Source organism: Cnephaeus nilssonii (genome assembly GCF_951640355.1).
Source record: "Cnephaeus nilssonii genome assembly, chromosome: 17".
NCBI classification, from domain to species: domain Eukaryota; kingdom Metazoa; phylum Chordata; class Mammalia; order Chiroptera; family Vespertilionidae; genus Cnephaeus; species Cnephaeus nilssonii.
This window is the reverse complement of record NC_137088.1, coordinates 12303336-12323262: the sequence shown is the minus strand read 5'-3', so window position 1 is coordinate 12323262 and position 19927 is coordinate 12303336. Positions and strand designations below refer to the sequence as shown.

Genomic DNA, 19927 nt, shown 5'->3' with positions numbered 1-19927 from the left:
GAGATGGGGCCAGTTATCCTGCAGAATGTTTCACCTTCTGGATTTGTTTGGTTACTTCCTAGGGTGTCATTTACTTTGCTCCAATAGATGATACTCTGTACTTCATACTGCATCTCATCAAGAGAAACAATATCAGAGTGATGCATAGGATGGCCTTTTAAAATTGTATAATGTCACTATTGCTTAAATGCCATTTATAGCTTTCTTTGCTTTATTCTACAATACAAATTCTTTAACTTGGCATACAAGGTTCTGAAGGATTTAATGCTTGCTTATGTTAGGTCTGATTCAGCCTTTCTGCTTTATGGAATAGGGACGGAGGTCATTTCTTCCATCTGAGAGGAGATATCAAGATCATAAGGGGATGGAATTTAATTGTAGTTGGCTGAAACACTGCATAGATTCCTCATGGTCGGAATAAGGGGTTGCAATAGCATGATTTCCCTGAGACTGGTTTGGTGACGGCTCGAAAGCGGTCCTGAAGGAAAGATGAAAAATGATGCAAAATACACGAGCCAAAAACGAGGATGAGGAATAGGAATGTTAATGGTCCTATAAAGGGAAGTAGTCAGGTATACCAATTTATATTTTTTAGCCAGTAGTCCCATGAAGTTGGTTGACGTTCTCTAATCTTTGCGGCCCTTTCTGTTAATTTTTGGGTGGCATCCCTAACTAGGTCAGACTGATTGACATCTTCCAGAATGAGGCATAGACTCACTTTCTCCACAGTTAGGAGGTCTAGTCCTCTCTGATTTTGGAGGGTGACAGTCGCTAGTGAATTTATCTAATCCTGAATTTGAACTAAACTTTTGGCAATGTCATCTAGGCTTTCCTGTAGGTCCTGAGACAGACATTCAAAAGATGATAGAGCAGTGGTTAAATCCCCTATGCCAATCCCAACACCTGCTGAGATACCGGGGGTTATGAGGAGAGGGATTATCTAGACTGCCCTTTTGTGTTAGATGTTATGGGTTACGGGGACAGGTAAAGACTGAATATTGGGTGAGAGAGAGACTAGAGTACAGTTGATTGTCCCTTTTTTGAGTAGAACTTGGTCTCCTGTTAAGAAGGGATGTAGAAAAAAAATCCCTAATACATGCCAAAATCATTAGTTACAGCAGTGTTTGATTAGGATGCTGGGTGGCGTTTGCTGAGGTAAGCCCAGGACGAGCTGTCACTGCCTGCAGCTTTCAGAGTAGCAGACTCAGTGTGACTGAAGCCAGGAACCCTCCTGGGTTTCAGCACCACATGTTAGGGTCCCAGAAGGAATGCATGAGGCCAAAAGTGGTAAAGAATTATATATTTACTAGAGGCCCAGTGCACGAAATTCATGCACTTGGGGGGGGAGGGGTGGTCTCTCAGCCTGGCCTGCACCCTCTTGCAGTCCGGGAGCCCTTGGGGGATGTCTGACTGATGGCTTAGGCCCATGGGGAGTGGGCCTAAGCCGTCAGTCAGACATCCTTAGCATTGCCGTGGAGGCGGGAGAGGCTCCTGCCATTACTCTCACCAGCCACGAGCCCAGCTCAGGGCTTCTGGCTGAGCTGTGCTCCCCCTGTGGGAGTGCACTGACCACCAGGGGCAGCTCCTGTGTTGAGCATCTGCCCCCTGGTGGTCAGTGCACGTCATAGCGACCCATCGTTCCCTCCTTCAGTCAATTTGCATATTAGCCTTTTATTATATAGGATTAGGTCATCTGGAAAACCCGATGGGCTGAGCCCCCAAATGGCACCAGCCTACAGGGATGGGGAGGCAGAGATTTCAAAGGACTCTAAGTGGGCTTTTTCAGCTGGGAATTCTCTGGGCAGGTCCAGATCTTGGGCAAACCCTAGGGGAAAATTACTGGTCTTAGCAAATGAATGTGGTGTAAGCTAAAGGAAATGTCAGTTGCAAAATGATCTAAAAGTTAGTTTCCCACAGGGAGAGGGTATCGATTTGATTATTTGATCAGACCTAACAGCTTACTCTTCCAACTTTATTTCATTCCATTCTTTACTTGCTTTTTAAGTGTTTCCCACAGTGTTGGCTTCACCTCCCTGCACCTGGGAAGTGCTACCTCGGAGGACCTCTGCACTTGCTGCCCCTTGCTCTGGGAAGCTCTCCCTTGCCATTTCCCCCTTCTTCCAATGCCAAGGCATCTTATCAAACTGGTCATTTTACCTTCTCCTTCCCAGGAAAGCCTTCTCTAATTCATCTTGTTTAAATTAGGTTCTTCCAAGGGATGCTAATATCCCGCATCCCCAGAACGCTGATTTTTGTTCCATGAAACTTTTTTTTTTGTGTGTCACTTTAGTATTTGAGTCCTTACCTGAAAGTGTGAATGGTAGGGACCTTGCTTCCTAGGCTTACCGTGCACTCAATACTTGTGCACAGCAGCCGGGCATGAAGTACCAGAGGTCTTGCCCAGGTCGCCCCAAACTGCCGCGGGTGGCAGTAACAGGACCTCCCCGAGTTGTCTGAGCGAAGGAATGAATGGTTACTTTCACACGAAAGCGTCTGTCCGCCCGTCGCGGCGGCAAGGAAGCCCAGGATTCCACCCGGGAAGAAAGCCCAGATTTCCTCGCGCAGCCCAGGCCCGCTTGGGCCCAGGTGAGCTGAGCCACCGCCCCGACGCCCTCACGTGATCGCGCGCGGCGCGCGGACGGCGCCTGCGCGCGACCTCCCGGAAGTGGCCGGACCGAAGCGCCAGCGGAGCGCGCCCGTCCGTCAAACCGGTGGGTCCGCCAGTCCGCCAGCCCGGTACCCGGCGCTCCTCAGCCCCGCCGCTGTCCCGCAGTTTCTTTGGCCGGAGCGGCGACGGAGGAGCTCGCCATGGCGACGTTCATCTCGGTGCAGCTGAAAAAGACCTCGGAGGTGGACCTGGCCAAGCCGCTGGTGAAGTTCATCCAGCAGACGTACCCGAGCGGCGGGGAGGAGCAGGCCCAGTACTGCCGCGCGGCCGAGGAGCTCAGCAAGCTGCGCCGCGCCGCGCTCGGCCGCCCGCTGGACAAGCACGAGGGCGCGCTGGAGACGCTCTTGAGGTGGGCCTGGGGCCGGGCTCGGGCCGTCCGCAGCCTGCCGCCCCCTTCCTTCCTCCTCCTTTCCCACTTCCCTCCCTCACACCCTGGGCCCAGACCCGGCCGCCCCGCTGGCCTGCTGGGGCGCGTAGGTGTGGTCTGCATTCCTTCCTGGTGAGCAGGAGCCGCCCCACTGGCTGCGGCTGGCTCTGCCCGGGCTCGGGGGATCGGTCCTGCCGGTTCGCCGCAGCCCTCGGTCCTCCCGGCTCGGAGGATCGGATATCTCGGAGGAACCGTCTGCCACGTCCTGATCGATCTCTCTTGCCACATTTTACACAGAACTAGTTTTCTTTCCAATTTTTTGTTTTTGTTTTGGTGGGGAGGAATGTCTTGAACTAAGACTCTCCTCCCCCACCCCCCCCCCTTTTTTTGTATTTCTTGGCCAGATTTCAATTTCAAAATAGAGGTTGCTTGAGGGATGTAGGAGCATTGGGACACTGTGGACAAATGTCTGTTACTTATTACATTGTCCACTTGAAATGAACCATCTTCCCAAGTTCATCATAATCAAATGACAGATGGAAAATTCCCAAGGTTAGGAGCTACCGGTCTTAGAAATTACACGTGAGTGGCGTAATAGAAGGTGCAAGAGAAATGGCTTAAAATCACTTTGTTCACAAGCAGGTATGCACGTCATGGAGTAAATTTGTTGTTTTACAAATGCTTATTGAGCTTGAGCTGTCTTTAACGAGAGCTCTTTTTCTGGTCCTCTTTGCAGTTAGAAGAACAGGGCACTTGAAAGTTAAAACATTTCTTGCGCCTAATCTCATTTTCTACATGTAACATACTCTCCTTGTTTAACAGGGCAAACACAGCTGTATTAGGTTGTAAGTACAAGCCCGGGTTAAACGAGCTTATTTGTTCTGGTAACGGAGAAGTTCAGTAGTATTGCTTCCTTAGCTTTAGGGAACGGAGCATCTTGCCTCCATGTTGATCCCTTCGTAGCTGAGCTTTGTTCCCGTATTGGGAGAGATGGCCACCGGTGGGTCTACTGTAATTACAGAGTCATTACACTCAGGATCGAACATACGAGAGTGCCTTTTCTCCTCAGCCCTGGTGGAAGGCTGTGGGAAGCCTCTGTTTGGGTTGGCGTGTGCCCATTTATGATGGTGGTTAAATGCGCTAATTTAATTGTTAATTAAATTAGAAGTTAAGTTGGTTTAACTTCTCCATCCCCCATGGATTAAAGCAATAGAGAATGAGGAAGACCTGGTTCCCCCAAAAGGAAGATACTGAATAGATTGCTTAGATGATGATCTCTTGGTGTCAGTTTTAAAGGTAAGACTGTTGGGCTGTAACGATCATTAATTTGATACTTAGTATGAGCATTAAAAAAAAAAAAAGTTAATGCCATAGCTGGTTTGGCTCAATGGATAGAGCGTCGGCCTGCGGACTGAAGGGTCTCGGGTTTGATTCCAGTCTAGGGCATATGCCTGGGTTGCGGGCCCGGTCCCCAGTGGGGGGCGTGCAGGAGACAGCTGATCGATGCTTCTCTCTCATCATTGATGTTTCTATCTCTCTCTTCCCCTCTTCCCTTCTTCTCTGAGATGGATAAAAAATTATTAAAAAAAAGTTAACCTAGGAATACTTAGGCTTCCTTTAGAATTAACAAACTTTAAGAAAAATTTCCAAAGCAATTTTTATGTAGACATGAATAGCATTCAGTGCGGGTTTTCCATTAGTAATATTTAAAAAACATGGGTATAATGAACACTATGATAACAATCTTCTTGAATAGAGTGTTTGTTTTGGTACCAACCCTTAAGGAGCTTGGAGTTTTCAGTGACAATTGATGCACGGATTTAAGACTAACAGACAAGAAAGAATGAATAGTGGATTGTGGTATGGGTAGGGTTCTGGTGTGAACTTTAAACCTTCATTCATTTGTTGATCCCTTTATTCTTTTCCCAGGCATAAATGTGAAAACTGTTCCTAGGTATAGGGCTGTTGCACAAATAGCCTCTTTGAAACTAATCATGTTTCTTCAGTCTCCTTTGTATTATCCTCTCCTCGCTCACTTATTATCAACTACTTTTTTTCCCCCTTCTCACTTCTTACTCTTCTAGTGGGGTTAGGATAAGTTAATAGATATACTACAGACTATTACATTTTATAATGGAGGGCTGTACAAAAGTTTTTTGGGTATATATCTGTAAAAATCAAACATTTGTGAGATATGTGTTCCAATCAAACAAAATATCGTTTAATAATTATGTTGGATAATTGTGTAAATAACATTAATTTACATATTTTTAACTTAATGAACTTTTAAATACAATTTTCAAAAAGGAGGGGTTAAGCTAATTCCTAAAGAATAGAAGCTAGCTTGATTAGTACTGGTACACTGCTCTACAAATAGGTCCAATGATGGAGCTGCCTTTTTATTATTACTAACATGGAGATATTCCAGTAAAATTTCCTAAAATACACATTTATGTGTATTAGGTTGAGAATGAGTGTCATCCTGTATAAAGTGGCTTTAACTAAAAATTGATTAGAAGAAAAAAAAATAAAATAAAAATTGATTAGAAGAGCCTTGATTAATGGTGAACTTTAGGGTGATCAGACGGGAATCCTGTATTATAATTTTTTTTTTTGGGGGGGAGAGGAAGCTCCAGTGTTCATGTCTTTTGTGGTGATTAGTATTTTTAGAGAGAAAGCTTGTGGTCTCTTTCCATGAAAAAGTTTGGTTGTCAGCTTTCTGAAATTTTATTGGGGAATTGGATGTTGGGGATCTCAACAATCATGTATGCAGTCTTTTATACCATCTGTTTTTAGTGTGGCACCTGTATCAGCTTTGGATTCAGCTGCATGTGGTAGATCTCAAGTCATCAGGGAGTTAAATTATGATTTTATTCCTGTGTAAACAGTTGGTAGAGAGGTAGTTCTGATAGTCCAGGGCTGGTTTAGTAGTTCTGTGAAGTTCATCAGGCTCAGGCTCAGGCTCCATCCAGCTTTCCACTCTATACAACCTAGAATCCTTTTCCTCAGGGTCCAGATAGCAGTCATACCCAAGTTTAAGATAGCAGGAAGGGAGAAAGGAGATAGTGGGGAAACTGCCCCACAATACCCTGCTCATATGTAATTGGCCATTATGTATGTCTACATCTCATGGAAGGGTAGGATAAGAAAAGGAATTTTTATTAAAGGCAGCCGCATACCCAGCTAAAATCTGGGTTTTGTTAGTAAGGAAGAAGGAGAGAGAATGATGTTGACAGCATTCCTAACCAAAGCTTCTCAATACCCATCCTCTCCACTTAGCTGTGTTTGATATCCCTAACATTTCCTGTAAGTCTACTCTCCGAATAGAGGATCAAGAGTAGTCAAAGGTTTCAGAGATTTTTCCACTGCACTTTCTCTTCCCAGCTTCATATTGAAATGCTGTCTTCAGTGGTACCTCATGTTTCTTAATTCAGATTCTTGTTGGCTTCTCTGACATGATTTGACTTATATTTTGTTAGCTCCCTGCCCTCCAGGCAGTTAGATTTTCAGCTTTCTCTGCTTCATTCACTTTTTACCTTTTATAAAATTTCACTGAAACCTCTTGTATGCTGTTGTGCCCTTTCCCATTCTTCTTTGTGCATTTACATCTTTTTTAATTTTAATTAATTTTTTAGCTCTAGCCAGTTTGGCTCAATGGATAGAGTGTTGGCCTGTGGACTGAAGGGTCCCGGGTTTGATTCTGGTCAAGGGCACATGCCCAGGTTGCTGGCTCGATCCGCAGTGTGGGGCATGCAGGAGGCAGCCTATCAATGATTCTCTCTCATCATTGATGTTTCTCTCTCTCCCTTCCTCTCTGAAATCAATAAAATATATTTAAAAAAAGAAACCACAACACTAAAAAAATTAGTGGCATTTTGGGAGAGAGCGGAAAAGGGTGTTTTTTTCAGATCTCTTTGTTTAAGTGAATAGGGTATCTGCATTTTCAACTCTCCACAGTGGTTGCATCAATATCCATTTCCAGTAGCAGGTATATGTGAGTTTTTTATTTTTCCATGTCCATCCTCTAATACTCACTGATTAATAATTCAAATTAATTGTTGTTTTTTTTTGCTATACTGATGGATGAGAGATGTTAGTACCTTGTTTTAGGTCGCAGTGCCCTGATTTCTCAGAGGTTCAGCATCTTATATTTACTGGTCACTTTAGTTTCTTTTTCTGTGAATTGCCTGTTTTTGTTTTTTCTCTGCTCATTTTCTAGGTTGCTACTTTTTTCCTTACTAATTTTTAGGAATTATTTACCTTTTCTTGCTATCCCTTCCCCTTATGTATATTGCAAATATATATCTGTTTCTTGTCTCTTAATTGTAGTTATATTGTCTTTAGTCACACAGAAGTTCTTGCAAAATGTTTTATTCTTCTTATAACCTGTTTTTACAATTTTTTTTCTTTTTCCTAATGTTGTGAATGTGTTATTTATGATTTTACCCCTTGATCAGATTTGTTAAAGGTTTGTAGCCACCTCTTTTTTTAAAAAAGCATATTTTTATTGATTTCAGAGAGGAAGGGAGAGGGAGAGAGAGATAGAAACATCATTGATGAGAGAAAACCATTGATTGGCTGCCCCCCTGCAAACCCTATACTGGAGATCGTCTGCAACCTGGGCATGTGCCCTGTCCCAGAATCAAACCACGACCTCCAATGTGACTTCCTGGTTCACAGGTTGATGCTCAACCACTGAGCGATCTCTTTTTAAACACTAAGTCTAAACTTAGTGTTTAAAACTGTATGTTTTAAACTATATGTTTAGAACTGTATGTTTTTTTCTGAGTTTGCTTTTGGCTGTATCCAGCTGGTTTTGATATATAGTATTCTCATTGATGTTTTTAATAATTTGTAATTTTTAGTTCTGTTTTCATTAACTCGAGTCATTTATATAGATTTTGTAAATTTCTAAATAGATTTGTCTGTCATCCTTTTGTGGTTTAAAATTTAGTTTTGTTGTATTATGGAAATAACTTTTTCATTTGAAAAATAAAGTTGATGGAACTAGACTCACGATTTCTGAAGTTTTTTTCAAGCACTAGTGCTTTATAGATCAGGAAAGAAAATATTGCAGTTCCATTTTGCTCACATTCTGATTATTGGTTTGGGGGTGAAGATACTGAGATAATGTTAGCACTAATGATGTTAGTGTGTTAATCAAATAATGTAGAGGATGCAAAGATATACACATACCTTATCCCTCTTACATCTCTGTTTTTCTACCTAGTACTTATCACTACCTACTATACTATATTTTACCTTATGTTGTTTGTCTCCCACCCTCACCCCCAAAAGTTTTAGAACATTCCAATTTCCTAAAACTGTGTTTGTTGCATAGTAAGCTCTTAGTATGTATTTGTTGGATGGATGAATGAGGAAAGGCTTCTTTGATGACATGTCAGCCTAGATAAGAAAGGTGGGAAATTGACCTAACCGGTTTGGCTCAGTGGATAGAGCGTTGGCCTGCGGACTGAAAGGTCCCAGGTTCGATTCCGGTCAAGGGCATGTACACAATAGGAGGTGTGCAGGAGGCAGCTGATCGATGTTTCTCTCTCATCGATGTTTCTAACTCTCTCTTCCTCTCTGTAAAAAATCAATAAATATATATATATATATATATATATATATATATATATATATATATATATATATATAAAAGAAAGGTGGGAAATTGTGATGGGAAAAGTTTCCAGGTACAGAGGGAAAAGAAAAAAAAAGTAAAAAAATGCGTGAAAGCTTAGGGCCAAGAGAGAGCACAGACTTTAGTGACTATAATGCAAAGGGAATATTCTGAGATGAGGCTTTGAGAGTGTTGAATGATGGCCAGGTAATGCCAGACCTTGTCACATTTTTGGATATAGTTTTAAAAATAATGGGACTTCGTTATAGGTTTGAGCACTTAATACTTCAGTGTTTGTTTCCTAAGTACAAGAATACTCTCCTATATAATAACCACAGTACAACATTCAAAATCAGGAAATTAACATTGATTGAATATTACCATTTAATTCATAGAATTCAATAAAATTTTGTTTATTCTCCCAGTAATGTTTATAGATTCAGGATCCTGCATTGCTTTTCATTGTTATCTCTCTAGTTAGTTCTCTAATCTGGAACAGTTCCTCAATTTTTCCTTGTCTTTCACAGCCTTGACATTTTTGAAGAGTACAGGGTAGTTACTTTGTAGAATGTTGCTCAGTAGGGATTTGTCTCATATTTTCTCCTGATCCATGCATTTTGGGCAGTAGTACCACCAAAGTGATGCTGTGTTCTTTTTAGTGCATATCAGGAAGAACACTATTTGATTTGTCCTGTTGCTGGTAATGTTAACTTTCATCACTTGATTAAGATGGTATTTCCCAGGTTTCTTAACATTAATAAATGTGTTGTATTAATTAGTAAGTATTTTGTGGGAAGATACTTTGAGACTATGTATGCAATATCCTATTTCCATCAAACTTTTGTTTTAGTATCCATTGATGACTCTTACCTGAATCAGGCATTATATTCTGAAAGGTGTCAAATGATGATTTTCCTAACTCCATTATTTCTTCTACATTTATTATTTGGCATTGTACAGTAGGGTAGAGCTTTTCCTGTTCATTTGTTCATATTATATACTTCAGAATAATGTTCTTATTTTCCTGAATGGGTTATGATTTGTTACTTTATTTAAATTTTTCTAGACTTGGCTAGTGGGAGCCCCTTAAAGCTAATTCTTGTGTCCTTTTGACATGTTCTCATATTTTAAAAAATACTTCCTTAACTTACTGACATAGCAAGATGTTTTAGGCTTGAGTCTTCAATTTTCTCAGTCTCAGCCATGGAGTCACTCACATGTCTAAGGAGCACTGGCTCCTTTTAATGGAGAGCATTATTTGAGCATTAGGTTTACTTATTGCTTCTGGACCCCCTCAACATACACATTTAGGAAATATACACACACACACCCCCTTCACCTGTTTTTTGCATTTTTCTACTATATTAAAAAGTAAGTTCAGATTGATACCTCTAATTCCAGTCCAAAGCCACAGAACTTATTCTCCCCTTAATAGTAACTCCTTTCTCTGATATTTAGAAACCTGGCTCCTATTATCTTCAGTGTATTTACTTAACTGTTCAGTTCTTCCTGTTTGTAACTAAACTTATGGCCGTGCCAGCCAATAACTTGATCTCAGGCACGTTGCCTTTCCTCAAATAACTGACCTCAGAAATAACCATTGGAAAGATAGCCCTCATGAAGGGGTGGAGGGCCAGGAGATGATAAGGGAAGGAGGAAATATTAGAGGCCAGTTAGAATGCTTGGCTTTGGATACCTCCTCATCCCTTTTGCTAGCTCAAAGGTCACACTGATAAGGGAAAAGACTGCTTATATATATACTAGTGGCCCGGTGCACGAAATTCATGCACTCGGGGTGGGGGTGGGGCCCAAGCATGGCCTGTGCCCTGTCATAGTGCCGAAGCCCCGTAATCCATTGCCCCTGAGAGGTAGGCCCCGCCCACTCATCCGTGGCTCCTCGATGGATTGCCCTGAAGAGGTAGGCCAAGAGCTGGGGGAGGCCTGCGGACCGCCAGTGCAGATGCATGGAGGCCCCTGCCATGGCCCCCGTCTCTGGGCTGGCCACGGCAGAGGCCTGCGGACCTCCACGCACCTGTGGACCCCCGGCCGGGGCCACGTGCCTGCAGACCCCTGGCCAGGCCCTCGGCGGAGGCCTCTTCGCATGCCTGTGGACCCCCGGCACAGGTGCGTGGAGAGGCCTCTCTGCCATGGCCCTGCCCCTGTCCCCAACGCTGCAAGTCCCCGCCCATCCACGCCTGCTTTGCACGCAGCCTGCTGATCGGTCGTTACTGTGACGGCGTCCCGACTAATATGCATATTACCCTATTATTAGTATAGTTGTGTGTGTGTATATATATATATATATATATATATATATATATATACACACACATATATATATACATACATACATATATATATTTAACACTAGAGGCCCAGTGCATGATTGAATCATGCACGTATAGGCTGTCTGTCTGCTGGTCGGGACCCGGTGTGGCCGGCAGCTCTGAAGTCCCTGGGCCCCTAGGGCAAGGTGGGGCGGGGGCGTGGTCTTTGCCTCCCGCCCAGGAAGGCTGGGGCCGCCGCCGCCTCCTCTGCCTTCCGGCTCCCTCATGAGCCCTCCCTCGGCTGGCCCCGGGCTGCGCAGAAACCCGTGTTCTCTGCAGACACCGCTGCGCACTCCTGCGGCCCAACTGCCACCAGACTCCTCCCCGGGAGCCGCGCTGCCCGCCCGCCCGCGCCACCTCGTCAGTCAGCCGGGGCCTCCAAACGCCCGGCTCGCTGCCCCAGAGGCCCCTTCTGTGCCGCAGCACATCCGTGGGGCAGACGCTGAGCTCGCGCCGCCGCTGGTGACGCGAGCTCAGCGTCCTGCCAGCCCAATCACCACCCCGGCCACCCCAAGTCCCGCCCCCTGCGCCTCCCGCTGGCCCAATCGTGGGCATAGCGGAGTGATGGTAATTTACATATTACCTTTTTATTATGTAGGATATTTTTATTGATTTCAGAGAGGAAGAGAGAGGGAGAGAGAGATAGAAACATCAGTGAGGAGAGAGAGTCATTGATTGGTTGCCTCCTGCACGCCTCACACTGAGGATCGAGCCCGCAACCTGGGCATGTGCCCTTGACTGGAATCGAACCCAGGGGACCCTTAGTCAGAGGCCGAAACTCTATCCACTGAGCCATATCAGCTAGGGCTAGACTGCTTCATATTTGAAGATCATTCTGGCTGCTCTGTAGAGAATATATTGAAAAGAATGAGAAAGGCCCTGGCTCAGTTGGTTGGAGTGTTGTCCCAAAATGTTGCAGGTTTGATTCCCAGTTAGGGCACTTACTTAGGTTGCAGGTTTGGTCCCCGGTTGGGGCACTTACAGGAGGCAACCGATCCATGTTTCTCTTTCACATCGATCTCTCTCTCTCTCTCTCTCTCTCTCTCTTTCTCTCTCTCTCTCTCTCTCTCTCTCACTTTCAAAAAAATCAATGAAAACATGTCCTTGGGTGAGGATTAAAAGAAAAGAAGAAGAAAGAGAAAAGAATGAGAAAGGAGAAAATGAGACAGGTTGATCAGGAAACTTTTGGATTAGTTTACCTTGAAGGGAGGGTAGTAGCTTTGATGAATTGTGTGGCAGTGGTGAAGATGGACAGGAGTGCGCATACCCAAAACACATTTAAGTATGTATTTTTATTAATTTCAGAGAGGAAGAGAGAGGGAGAGAGAGATAGAAACAGCAATGATGAGAGAGAATCATTGATTGGCTGCCTCCTGCATGCCCCCTACTGGAGATCGAGCCCGCAACCCAGGCACGCCCTTGACTGGAATCGAACCTGGGACTCTTCAATCCACAGGTTGACGCTCTATTCACTGAGCCAAACCAGCTAGGGCCCCAAAACATATTTAAAAGTTGGCAAACCTGTTCTTACTGAGCAGTTTACCAGAGATAATAATTTGCTCAATGGATATAACAAGTTATCCTAATAAGAAATAGTATTTTAAGAAATACTTTGGTTTTTCTGTTTAGATATTTGCCTATAGGTAATAATAGTTGATAAGTATTTTTCTTTGGAGGGACGATGAGTTTTCAGTTTTTTCACTGCATGCATTTAGCTCTTGGTTTATACATTAAAAGATTATGTTCAGCCCTAACCGGTTTGGCTCAGTGGATAGAGCGTTGGCCTGTGGACTGAAGGGTCCAAGGTTCGATTCCGGTCAAAGGGCATGTACCTTGGTTGCGGGCACATCCCCAGTAGAAGGTGTGCAGGAGGCAGCTGATCAATGTTTCTAACTCTCTATCCCTCTCCCTTCCTCCCTGTGAAAAATCAATAAAATATATTTAAAAAAAAAAGATTATGTTCAGAAACTTCAAAATGGCTGATTAATTTGTGGGCCACTCAAGGTAAGCGTGAATAATGTTAGTATATTCTTTAACCAGTTGTATTTACATAAATGTGCATAATATTTCACTCTGCTAATTTTAACTTTTGCTCTGTGTTTTAGATATTATGATCAGATTTGTTCCATTGAACCTAAGTTCCCATTTTCTGAAAATCAGGTAAGTCATTTGTTTAATTTGTAAAGTTATATGATAATGGCCAGTCACCCATTTCCTCCCACTCATGGTATCATTTTATTAAAATAAGTGGTGTCTGTTCATTATCTTTAGGTTTTTATGAGACTTTTTAATACACATTAGCTTAGGCCCATCTGATACGAATTTATGTCTTTTTGAAGAATGTTTCCTAGGATTCTATTCATGTCATTCCTCAGTAACTTTTGTATATATATTTAACTGCATTTTACGTCCACTATTGACTGATTAATCGATAGTGTTCTTCCCTTTGGCTTTTACAGAATTAAGAGAGAAACTAATTCAGGAAGTATTAGTTTTAGTTTATGTACTTTAAAAAACTATGTGTGTGTTTGGGGTGGGAGGTGGGTGGACAGGGAAAAGGGGTGGTGGTAGATGAACCAAGAAAGGCAAAAGGCTAAAAACTGGTGATAGGTATATTGGGGGTTCATTATGTTATTCTCTCTAGTTTTGTGTATATTGAAAATACTCTAACCTAGAGTTAAAAAGTAGATTGCAACACATAATTTAAAAGAGGCTAACTTCTTTTAAATCGTCATATGCAGAATATTTTAGAAGCATGAGATGCAGTTTTTTAAAATTTATGACGGAAACTCTTTATTCATGTATAACATGCATACAGAAAAGTAACATGAAAGAAAATATGTGTATAGCTTGAATCTTCATAAAGTGAATATACATGTACAACTGCTACCCAAATCAAGAAGTAAATTATCTTATGTCATCCACCAAAGATAAACATTCTCTTACTTTTGTCATCATGGAATAGTTTTTATTTTATCTTTTGGGAAACCTGTAGTACTTACTTTATTGCCTGTGCTTCTCTTGGCTTATTTGACAATTAAGTTCATATTCTACTCAATCCATTGTGTGTTTGTAAAGATGAATAAGATTGTGTGTTTTGGAGAAGACAATATGTGTACAATTACTGAAGCAGAGTGACCAATTGAAATAACTTAGTGCCAGTATTTTACCTAAAAAAAAAAATAAAATAAATTTATGGCCAAGAAAGGAAAAGGACTTGGTTGGTTAGAGAAGATAATGTTTTAGATAGGTTGAAGCTTTTGTCTTTTTCCTCATTGTGAATTTTTCTCTGAAAGAGACTTAATATTTAATGAGGTTCAAGAAGGTAACATAATTTTCTGTTTTCTCTTTATTAAGATCTGCTTGACATTTACCTGGAAAGATGCTTTTGATAAAGGTTCACTTTTTGGAGGGTCTGTAAAGTTGGGTATGTAATTTTTTAATAATAAATGATGAGAAACTTAGTCTAAACACTTTGTTTTAGGTTTTTAAAATTGCTCTTGTAATGATTCTTTTTAAATAAGAAACATTTTTACATTTTCTTTTTTTTTCCACATCAACTTTTAATGCAATTTAAAAAATTTTGTAGAGAGCCTATGCCTTGCCAGGCACTGTCCTAGTTATAAAAGTGAATAAGACAGTTGTATTCAAACTGATTGGGAAGAAAGTTGAACAGCCTATGAACAAAGGGGAGCATGGATGAGGAAGTTAATTCTGCCTGTTGAAAGTAAGCAGTGTTTGAGTTAGCCTTTGAAGGATGAATTTGGTTTTTCCAGATAGAAAATAACATTATAGGTAGAACATTTTAATCAAAGGTCAGAAGAGTGAGGCTTTTTTATCTGCTAGCTCAGCATATAACCTCTCTGTGCCTTAATTTTCTCATCTGTGTGAAGTAGGGAATAGTACTGTGAAGTACTATTTATCTCATTGGGTTCTGGTGTGGATTAAATGAGTGAATTCATGTAAAGTCCTTAGAACAGTGCTCAGTAAATATGAGCTGCAATGAATGTTAATATTACATATAACCATATATATGTTATATATACTACATATGTATTATAGAATATATGCTATGTACTATTACATAACAGTATTATTCACTATAAATTATATCCAATACATGTTAGTATAATACTAAACATTGTTAAGGCTTGAAACCATAGGTTGAGTTGAGGGTTATAGAGGGAGAAGACATTAGAAAGTAGATTGTGAAGTTGTAAATAGTATACTCATGAGTTTTGTACTCTTTCTTCTTACATACCATATTTAAAAAAATATATATTTTAAAATATGGTATGTATTTTAAAATATATTTTAAAATACATACCATATGGATTTAGGAAGGGAGAGGGAGAGAGAGAGACAGAAACATCAATGATGAGAGAGAATGATTGATCGGCTGCCTCCCGCACACCCCCTGCTGGGGACCAAGCCACAACCCGGGCATGTGCCCTTGACCGGAATCGAACCTGGGACCCTTCAGTCCGCAGACTGACGCTCTATCCACTGAGCCAAACTGGCTAGGGCTCTTCTTACATATTAATAGCTAACATTTATTGAGTACATATTCCATCCAGGCATTGAATTCCCCAGGAGCCTAATGAGGAAAGGCACTGTTATTAACAGTTGAGCAAACTGATTTAGAAAGATGAAATGACTTTCTAAGGTTATATGGCAGGGATTTAACGAAGCCAGATATGAATCTAGAAAGCCTAACTCCAGAGATTAGGGGAGAAACTGACCAGTTAAGAGTCTTGTGAGAGTCATTATGGATGAAATTAGACAAGAAGTGTATGTGGGTCAGAGGAGAAGGGGTGGGATTGAGAGACATTTCAGCGGTGAAACTGACTGGATCTACTGTTACAGGGAAGAGTAGGAATTAAGGATGGATGCTAATTAAGCTTTATAACTTGGTTTGACCTGTTGATTTATTCCTTTCAATAGATAGGTTGAATTTGAGTTTTCTGTGTTATGTCTGGGTAGAAACTTTTCTTTGGCATTTGGAAATAATGGATTTAAAGCTCAAAAGGGGTAGATTTGGGAACAGTTACCACTAAATGATAATCAATTTATCCCCTCTGGTAGAGAGAGTATAGATTGGGAAAAGTGTGAAAGCCAGAGCTAGCAAATACGACATTCAGGGGAAATAGTGGAAGAGATTCCTGAGAATGAGGCTGAGAAAAAGCTTTCAGATCTCAGGGGAAACAGGGAAGAATAGAGACATTGACCTGAATGCCAGAAGAGTTTCAGCGATCATGTAATCCAGTGGCTCCTGAACCTGGTTGCACATTAGAATTACCTGGGGGAAATATTAAAGATACAGGTATATCTTTAAAGGTAAAGTTACAGAATGCCAGATGTGATAGGAAGATATTTCAAGGTGAGGCACTGGAGTCAGTATTTTTGAAAATATCTCCTGGTGACTTTGATGTTCATCCAGGTTGGAACATTATTGACAGTCATTATAGTAGGGGTCAAGTCATGTAAGGTTGGAGAAGTCACTGGATTTGGCAACGAAAGAAGTTTCGCTAGGGCCATGCCGCAGGAGCCAAATTGCATCAGGTTGGGAGCTGGACCAGAAGCAATGAAATGGAAACAGCAACTATGGGTTGTTTATTTTGGAAAACTTGGGGTAGAGATTTGGAAATAAAGGGAGCATTATGCTGAGAGAGAGGCAAGGTCAAGAAAAGGATTTTTAGTGATATTGCGACAAGCAAATTAGTAGGTTGAGAATAAGGAGCAGATGGTAAGAGAACTAAATGATAATTAGTAAGATAGGTTAAATGATGAACCAAGTTCCTGGAAGAAGTGGGAGGCAAAAACAAAAGCTTAAATAAAGCAGAAAGTAGTTCATCAAGGTATTTCTAGTAGTAAATATTGGCGTTAAATGTCCTTTAGTAATGTCTTGATTAAATAAAGCATGGGCTACTCATTCATTAGAATATTGTGTAATTTTATATTCTAAGAATGATAATGTAGCTGAAACCGGTTTGGCTCAGTGGATAGAGCGTCTGCCTGCGGACTGAAGGGTCCCGGGTTCGATTCCGGTCAAGGGCATGTACCTTGGTTGCGGGCACATCCCCAGTGGGGGGTGTGCAGGAGGCAATTGATTGATGTTTCTCTCTCATCGATGTTTCTGACTCTTTATCCCTCTCTCTTCCTCTCTGTAAAAAATCAATAAAATACATTAAAAATAAATAAATAAATAAATAAATAAATACATATATGTATATATATATTTATTTTTTTACTTATTTATTTTTTAAAATATATTTTATTGATTTTTTTACAGAGAGGAAGGGAGAGGGACAGAGAGCTAGAAACATCTACCAGCTGCCTCCTGCACACCCCCTACCGGGGATGTGCCCGCAACCAATGTACATGCCCTTGACCGGAATCGAACCTGGGACCCCTCAGTCCGCAGACCGACGCTCTATCCTCTGAGCCAAACCGGTTTTGGCAATACATATATATTTTAAAAAAAAGAATGATAATGTAAATATATATTTGACATTTAAAGGTATCTCCATGGAATATTGAGTAAAAGGCCTATTACAGGTCAGAGCTGCTGCATTTTTATTAACAGTGGGTAACTCTGGGAGGTGTAACATATTTGGTGATTTTTATTTTCTTTTGTAGTTTTAAAAAACTATTTTAAGTTTTAGAAAAACTATATAATCAAGCTGTTTTCATTTTGAAAGGCTTTGTGTGAAAAAGAAGAGCATAGCTCAGCCAGCGTGGCTCAGTGGTTGAGCATTGACTTCTGAAACAGGAGGTCACGGTTAGATTCCCAGTCAGGGCACATGCCAGGGTTGTGGGCTCGATCCCCAATAGGGGGTGTTCAGGAGGCAGTTGATCAATGTTTCTCTCTCCTCTGATGTTTTTATCTCTTTCTTCCTCTTCTTTCCTCTCTGAAATCAATAAAAAATATATATATATATATTTATATATATATATTTATATATATATATTTATATATATATATATATATATATATATATATATATATATATATATATATATATAAAGAGCACAGGTTAAAATGGGGAGGAGTTGAATAGTAAGAAAAAGAGCTATTTGAAGGAAGGAGAATTGAATATTTGTTTTTAAAAAAACCACCTGATTTGTGTTTAGGTATGATAGGAGAGATCATAAAGGAAAAAAGATACGATTTAATTATAAGGAAAAAAAGTTTTCACAAAGTATTTTACACATAAGAAATCCTATGTAATAAAAGGCTGATATGCAAATTTTCACCTTGGGAGTTCAACTGGGAGACAGGGAGTTCGATCGCTTGCTATGATGTGTGCTGACCACCAGGGGGCGGCATGGAACATGGCGGGCAACCAGTGGCGGCTGTGAGGTGCTAAGCGAGTGCGGGAAAGAGGGCACAGGGAGGCCGGGAGGCGGGGAGGCAGGGAACCACATGGTGGCTGCGCCAGAGGTGGCTGCACGAGCAGGTGATGAGGGAAGGAGGCGGCATGGAGGCGGAAAGGAGGGGAACCTGATTGGTCTGATTGCCAGCCAGACCTAGGGACCCTACCCATGCATGAATTTCGTGCACGAGGCCTCTAGTGTCAAAATAAAAGACTACAGCTTGGGATGATAATGTTTATGGGAAATACAATAGACTGGGATATACATGTATCTTGTGTATAAAAGTTTATCCATATCTGTTGCTTGGAATACATTTCATTCATCCTGAAGTTCATTGACTTTTTGTTTTGTAGTGGGACCAGTTGCTTTATATTTAGCCATGGATTTCCTGTATTGCCCTGTTTGTGTATATGCATGTGTGTTTTGAAGTTGCTCCACCACCATACATTTTCTGTGCTTTTATCATATTCTGGAGGTTTTTCCAAACTCTCAATCTTTTTTTTTAAATTTAAATTTTAATATTTTTATTGATTTCAGAGAGGAAGGGAGAGGGAGAGAGAGATAGAAACATCAGTGGTGAGAGAGAACCATTGATTGGCTGCCTCCTGCACCCCCACACTGGGGATCGAGCCCGCAATCTGGGCATGTGCCCTGACCGGGAATCGAGCTGTGACCTCCTGATTCATAGGTTGTCCCTCAACCACTGAACCACGCCAGCCGGGCTGTTTTTTTTTTTTTTTTTAATTAAAAAACAAAAATTTTTTTATGGTAGCTTTCTAAATGGATGTGAGGCATGTAGATTCTTGATCAAAGTTGTATTTTAAATAATTTGTTAGTCTTCTGAGAGACGTATTGGCATATCGGAATGAGGCATGGAAGGTCAGCTAGGAGGTTCTGGCATTTGCTTAGGTTTGTAGTAATGAGGACTTGGTTTAAATGTGGTGGGAAGATATACTTTTTAGAGAAGTGATGGAAAAATAGAAATAATGTATTGAATTTAAGTGAGAAATGATGTGAAAATGCCTTTTCATTTTGAACTTGACCACTAACAGTGTGGACTTACAGGGAAGGAAAGAATAATATATTGATCTGTTGAATTTTAGATGATGGGAATATTGTTATGAAAATAAATGCCTAGCAGGGCAGCTATCAATATGGGAGCCTATGATGAGTGAGAAAACAGGTCTGGAAACTTGTTTTTGTGAGAGGCAGTGGGATAGAGATTGTATTATTTCTCTTTGAAACATTAATTTTCTTTAGAAAAATAATCTGATAAATTTTCCTTCTCAATTTTTTACAGCTCTTGCAAGCTTAGGATATGAAAAGAGCTGTGTGTTGTTCAATTGTGCAGCCTTAGCTAGCCAAATTGCAGCAGAACAGAACCTGGATAATGATGAAGGATTGAAAATCGCTGCTAAGCATTACCAGGTATGCAGAACAGTAGTTACTACATAATGATCAACACTAAGTTGGATTAAATTGAAAATAATTTGCATTTAGGTTTACAGATATTTTTTTACACACACATATTTTCTTGAAAAGTAGTATATTTTTTAATGAATTGA

The 19927-nt window shown here is 41.1% G+C and overlaps 1 protein-coding gene across 1 annotated transcript in view; it reads left to right on the top strand.

The window, feature by feature from the left end:
- Window positions 1-2656: 2656 nt before the first annotated feature.
- Window positions 2657-19927, top strand: part of PDCD6IP (programmed cell death 6 interacting protein) — a 44578-nt gene continuing 27307 nt past the window's right edge. The window contains exons 1-4 of the mRNA XM_079794424.1: window positions 2657-3017; window positions 13091-13145; window positions 14343-14412; window positions 19663-19790. Coding sequence (XP_079650550.1) covers window positions 2809-3017; window positions 13091-13145; window positions 14343-14412; window positions 19663-19790 — 462 coding nt within the window. The 5' untranslated portion in view covers window positions 2657-2808. The remainder of the gene's footprint in view (window positions 3018-13090; window positions 13146-14342; window positions 14413-19662; window positions 19791-19927) is intronic.